The following is a 6724-nucleotide window of genomic DNA, read 5'->3' on the forward strand; positions in this document are numbered from 1 at the left end:
TGTAGACTATAAAAAATGCAGAACATGAACGGACTGGATATTTTCAACTATATGATTCTGAATCTGATTTTATCCACAGCTGATATTAACTAACAAGGTAGTAGGCTGTGTATTATTGTTCTTATTGTTGGTTATGAATGAAAATAAACAAATATATGTCATTAGCCTATATTGTTAATGTATTATCTGTAATAAACTAATCATAGATGTTGAAGGCTAAGGAACAAGAAATAGTGGTAGGAGTTGGCAAGAGTTTTTACTATCCACTTCGGTGTTAATGTTGTTTTTGAACAGCTATTTTAACTTTTCAAAAACCGCCGCCATCGATATAGGCATATGTGAATAGTTAAGCAAGTCTTTTCAGGGCAACTGAGGTGTAGCGGGAGAGAGAGCGAGAGAGCGAGAGAGAGAGAGAGAGAGAGAGAGAGAGAGAGAGAGAGAGAGAGAGAGAGAGAGGGGGCGTGGGGTCACCTTTTGTGGAAATACATCAACCAAGACTGCCACCAGCATCAGATTTCTCGCTGTGAGAGAAAGAGGGGGGATAGCGCTTGCTTTATTGAGGGAGACGGAGAGAGAGAGAGAGAGGGCGAGGGAGAAACAACTCTGGACGACTGAAGACTTGCTGCTGCCACAAATACATAAAGACAGAAACAGCTAAAGAAAAACAGCTAAATACATTTGTAAAAGTTACAGATCGAGCCATGGACGGGATGGTAGAATTTGGACGCACTTCGCTCTTGTGCACCTTGTTGCTTTGCTTTTCATTGCAAGGTAAGACTTCGATTTCACGCGTCCCCGTCTGTTTTATATTAGAAAGTAAATGTTGTTTTAGCCCACTGCTGCTCGTTCCTCTTGGCTGGAGACTATGAATCTCTTCATTGCCTGTACGGTTGTTTCTTCTTCAACTATCGCAGTGCGTTATATCATAGTAGGCTATGGACTGCTTATCACATTACGAACGTGTTTTAAATGCGTTAGTGGGTTATACAACTTTAATGTACCTTGTGCATGTTTTGTTTCCTTTGGCAATTTGTTCTTGTCACCCGCTTTATGAGAAAACAACCTGTTCTTGAGTGCCAGACGGTGCCAAAATAACAGGTGTAAATCGAGACTTTGAAAATCTCGGCATTTTTGTCCGAAGAAATGCTGGACTTGTCAGTGAACTATTTTTAAGTTATTAGAGAAAAAATACTTACATGTAGGCCAACTCTTTGATGCGCAGCACATTTTGAACGAAGTGACGGATCATGTTAAATTCGTGAGATGCTTTAGGGGTTAACCCAGACTACACTTTCCCTTTGTAGTCGTGTGGGAACCCCTTGCTCCGCAGTGGAGTGCACTTCTGAGCGCACAACGGACTGCAGTAGCCTGTAGCTGAGCCCCGGCAGCCTGTCGCGGCCGGAATGGCCACTATGTATTTGATCTATGATCAATGAGCTAGCTGTTCAGAATGCGTCGGATGGGGTGTGATGTGCCTCGGACGATACCACGTGTTATTAAATTGATTGATATGAGGGCTTTTATGAATTAAGGGTAGGCCTACTCACAACCTTACCGGTAGATAACACTAACCTTATGATCTATTTATAGTTTGCATTATCTGCCCCACATTTGAGCAACGTTTTATGCTTTCAAACGCTATCGTTTAGTTTTTCCACTCCACTGTTCTCTTGTCTCTTATGGATAAAAAGGTTACTAGGCTACATACATGTTGAGTTATATAAATAACGAGTGCGGTTCTGTAGGCTGTTTGGTCTTTTAGGGTGGGGTGTGCCCATTTGGCCAAGCCACTGCATCTCTCTCTCTTTCTCTCTCTCCCCTCTCTCTCTACTTATCTATTGCTCTCCCTCACCACTGCCCCTCACTCATCATCTTATACAAAAAATCTCTATCGGCAACTTTGTCTTTCTCTTTTTTTTTCTCCATCAAAAATCCCCCTCATTATCTCCCCAGTCTGGATCTCTGCCTATCTGAGTTTAACTGGCTGGTGTTCAGCAACACCACTCCCTCTCTCTACACCCATCCCTCCTTTTCTCTGCATCCCCCCCTCTCGCCAGCTCCATTCATCCCTCGCTCTGCACCACACTTCACTCTCTCCAGCTCCATCCCTTCATCTCTCCAGCTCCATCCCTTTTTCCTTTAAACCTCTACCACAGCGTTCTCAGATCTCCAGTTCCACTACCCTGTCCTCTCCACCCCTGCTCCTCCTCCCTCCATCCACTCTTCACCTTGTCTTTCAGACAGTTGTTCTCCGGGCTGTGTGGCTGTTTGTTTTTGAGCCCAGTCTTTCATGATGCCACTGTGTAGACTGTGTGTCTGAGATTAAACAGGTGTCTGTACTAAAAGCCAAAGCCAGCTAATGGAAGGCCTGGTACCTCACGTAGGAGGCTGGATACAGCAGTGGGTGGTGCCTTGATTGTAGCTAAGTGAGCTCCTGTTCTTAGCTCTTCCAGTCCCCACCCCTGGCCCTTTAGTCTGTACATAGGACAGTATGAAACACTGTAGTCCCCGCCTCCATGGCAACCAGTCCAGGTCCAGGACACCCCTGCAGCACTCCCCTAAACTTTAGTGCAGTACGCCTCTCTCTCACCGTAAAAGGGGACAAGACCGCTCCCTCTCTTACCTCTTCTATCTTCCCTTCTTCTCACTCCGTACCCCTCCTTCTCTCTCCCTCCCTCCCCCTGGCTCGTTTGTCTAATAATAGCAGGTTTCTCTGTGGGATACTGTCACACACACACACACACACACACACACACACACACACACACACACACACACACACACACACACACACACACACACACACACACACACACACACACACACACACACATATCCTGACTCACCACAAAACTATTCCACGGTGCACCAAAAAGGACAACAGGACACATAACACCGCTCACATAGTGTGTGTGACACAAATATGCGGTGATGACATCAAGACCGTCCCAGTGTGCTTTGCATGCCTGTACTGACGGCAACGCAATTGACCTGTGACCGGTTGAACCGTACAGGTTGGAAATGTCTCCCTCGGCATACCATACAATGTCACCCAGAGTTAGAAACATCAACAGCCAAACTTCTAGAACGATGTCATGCCAGACAGGGATCAGAAAGATTAGTCAGATTGAGGATTATTTCTGATTAGGAAAGTTACTTTTTAACTAGTAAATGACTGTATCACACCTGTTCTTTGCTATGAGGCGTTTGATGTGCTGGAAGTTCCAACAGCTCGCCGTAGGGGAAACGTGAAGCGTATGCAGCAGTTGTCTATTGTAATTTGTTGTGTGGGTTTAGATAAACATTGGTGGGTTTTGTTGGTAGAAAGGTGCTTTTGCTGCTTTCAAGTCCTAAAAGTGTTCGCTGGCTGTACTGTCTCAGCCTTGCTCTCTTGTGGTGAGAGGGGGTGGGGTTGGGTGAGGAAAGGTGAGGGGGGGCTCACTGAGAAGGGTGGGGTCGAGTTAGGAAGGGTGGGTGGGGTCAGGTGAGGAAGGGTGAGGTGGGGGGTGGGTCTCTGAGGAGGGTGGCAGAGAGAATCGCGGAGACAGTCCGTCAGCTGAGTTCAAGGTGCTGTAGGAAACTCTGAGCTTCCACCCTTTGTCTATCAGCTCCTTAATTCCCCCAGTCATTTCCTTGCTTTAATTTCTTCTTGCCCTGTCGGCATCAAACACCCCCCCCTCCCCTGCGGCCATGTGTAATTATTATGGTATTAGGGCAGATAAATTAAAAGCCTGTCATTTAGCCAGTGGAGATAAAAGCCAGGGGGCTTCTTCAAGATCTTTTTAAGGGGGTTAGGGGCACTGATGGTATTCTAAGTTCACACACACACACACACACACACACACACACACACACACACACACACACACACACACACACACACAAGATCCATATAAATTCCTCTTATTGTGCAACAGCTCTAAACAATGCTAGCTAACACCACCCTGAGTGACAGGTCGATAAGGGCTGTTTTGAGGGAGCGAGTTGGTTTTTGCCCTCTCTGTCGTTTAACCTGGGGGTGTACAGATAGATGGAGGATCTTATAGTTTTTTACAGTCACTTTGGCACTAATTTCAGAACCTTGTGGTCATTTTTCAAAACTCTAGACACAAAACTCAAAACGGTCATCACTTGTAACACAGGCTGTCCAATGTTCAAAACATTGCATTGTGCATTCATATCTTTAAAGAAACCTTGCACTTGCAGAATCATTGGTTCAAATAACTTATTTATCATGAAATACAATAGGAACATTCATTTAGATCACCCACACACAAGATACCGATAGTTTCACTGTGTAGTTGTTCGTACAATCATTAAATATTGTAGTACAAAATATGTGACACGTTTCATTATGCTACTACATGTAAATACATCACTGTAAAAGGACTAGTAGAGAGAATACTACAGACACAGTGGAATCATTGAACAAAATATGAAATGTATTGATGAAATACAATAAAATCACAACACAGGTTTCTTTGAATCAAAGCAAAAATAATTAGCTACCAAAAAAAACAAAAACTACAGTAAAACGTCAACTGCAGTGTTCCTCACCTGGCTTACTGTAAAAAGCAAAACAAAGGATTGATTACTGTACTTCTATATTTCCATCAACCCTGTCTTGTGGATTTGGCCACAGGTTCTCATCCACATCACAATGGATGTTTTCATTAGCCAAACATCTTGGGAAGAATCTTCAGGCATGGTGAATCCAGGCCTGACACTGGTCTGCCGTGATGTCATTGCATGCGTCATCCATGGCCTGGAGAAGGGTGGCTTGTTCGTGAGGGAGCCTATCATATACCTTCCACCTCCATGTGGAGAAAAATTCCTCAATCGGGGTAAGGAAAGGAGAATATGGGGGTAAGTACAGGGTGGTAAATTGTGGTTAGGCCTGAAACCATGCTTGCACCATTCTGAGCATGGTGGAACATGACATTATCCCACACAATGACATAGGTCATGCCATCAGCTCTACAGACCTGATTCAGCTCATCAAGGAAGGTTACATTCGAACAGCGAATCATGTGGCTGCCTGCAACTCAATATATAGAGTATATAGAGTAGAGAGCTTTAGATGTTGTTCCACCAAACATTACAACAGGCAAGATGAGTAATCTACGCAACTTTGACCGTGGAATGATAGTTGATGCCACACATGGTGATTCCAGCATCTCAGAAACAGCTGCCTTCCTGGGATTTTTACGCACTACAGTCTCTAGCGTTTACAGAGAATGGTGCGATAAACAAAACACATTCAGTGAGCGGCAGTTCTGTGGGCAAAAACACCTTGTTAACGAGAGAGGTCAGAGGAGAATGTCCAGAAAGGCCACAAATGCTCAAATAACAGGTGTTTAAAACAGTGGTGTGCAGAATGGCATCTCTTAACGTACAACACCGTGAATAATTCAGGCTGTTGTGGAGGCAAAAGGGGGTCCTACCCAGTACTAGATAGGTGTACCTAAAAAGTGGCCAGTGAGTGTACAGTAATGTCAAATCTGAAAACATGGTCTGGAAAAGTGGTACGTGGGACCATAGAAACAGTGTCTGATAAATAATGATGATGAAATATTACATCCATAGATAATGTAGTCCAATTGGTTCATGGTTCCACGGTAATTGGTGTCAATGGATCTCGTTATCCTGAAACTTTCATGATCTAAACATGGAATAGTGTTTGTCAGTTTCCATAAAACTATGCATTAAGAGTAATGCAACAGTTACTTATCATTTTGATCAGTTGTATCAATTGATAGTTAGATCATTGTAATGAAATGAATAGACAGTCATCTCAGATGTAATGTGTGAATTGCATTTTGAAATGGTAATACTTTGATGTTAAGTTGTGTCATTTTGAACAGGTGATTTTAGTTCAATGAACAAATGATCTTAGCTTTATGCGTATTGTATCCAAGCAATTGGAAAAAGTGTTAGAGTTTTTAAAAATGTGCATTTTGATCATTGGTTGTGAGTTTTGTGTCTAGAGTTTTGAAAAATGACATCAAGGTTCCGAAATTAGTGCCAAAGTGATTGTAAAAAACTGTAATTTGATCACTCTTTTGTTGCTGAGAATTTTCAGGAAATGTAAACTTGTAGTGTATTTGAGTTTTAAAAAGGCTTCTAAAGTGTGTAATTTCTACTCTGAAATGTCAGACTTAATTTGCCCTAACAAAAAAGGTATCAACCCCTACAAAAATGTCCATTAATTATAATTCACATTGAATTCCCATTTCCTGTTGCTGCAGGATTGTTTTCCTGCTGTAGCAAACTGGCTCAAATTACGGTCCTACCTTTGTAGGTGTAGGAGCACTGGGGCTGCTATTAGTCTGGGTGATTCATGCTGCTCCACTGGGTTTGGGTTAGAGGGGAGATAGATAGAGACGGAGCTGAACCCTGAGGTCCTATAGTAATGAGTGGTATTCCTATGGACAGGTTGGGGCTCGCCCTGTCCTGAGTGTCTGTGCATTCAAACATTGTTACTCTGGCCTCTTCACAACACACTGGTGCTAATCCAAAAACACACAAGACTTTACAAGGTTGGGCCCCATTCACCACCAAGACACCGTACTACACCGCTTGAGCTGTGGCCCCTTCATACATCCACCGCATTTCAGTGGTTTGGCAGCTTTCCTTTCATGTGATATATGCCACTGTAGTGGTTACTCTCTGCTGGGTTCATGTAGACCACATTGTAGTGGTTACTCTCTGCTGGGTTCATGTA

At 43.5% G+C, this 6724-nt stretch overlaps 1 protein-coding gene across 2 annotated transcripts in view; it reads left to right on the plus strand.

The window, feature by feature from the left end:
- Positions 1–496: 496 nt before the first annotated feature.
- The window catches only part of LOC106605682 (basal cell adhesion molecule), an 83614-nt gene continuing 77386 nt past the window's right edge, over positions 497–6724 (plus strand). For both annotated transcript variants that reach the window (XM_014201572.2, XM_014201573.2), the window contains exon 1: positions 497–771. In XM_014201572.2, the coding sequence (XP_014057047.1) occupies positions 702–771 (70 nt within the window). In that variant the 5' untranslated portion in view covers positions 497–701. The remainder of the gene's footprint in view (positions 772–6724) is intronic.

The sequence above is a fragment of the Salmo salar genome, chromosome ssa05, assembly GCF_905237065.1.
Source record: "Salmo salar chromosome ssa05, Ssal_v3.1, whole genome shotgun sequence".
Taxonomy (NCBI): Eukaryota; Metazoa; Chordata; class Actinopteri; order Salmoniformes; family Salmonidae; genus Salmo; species Salmo salar.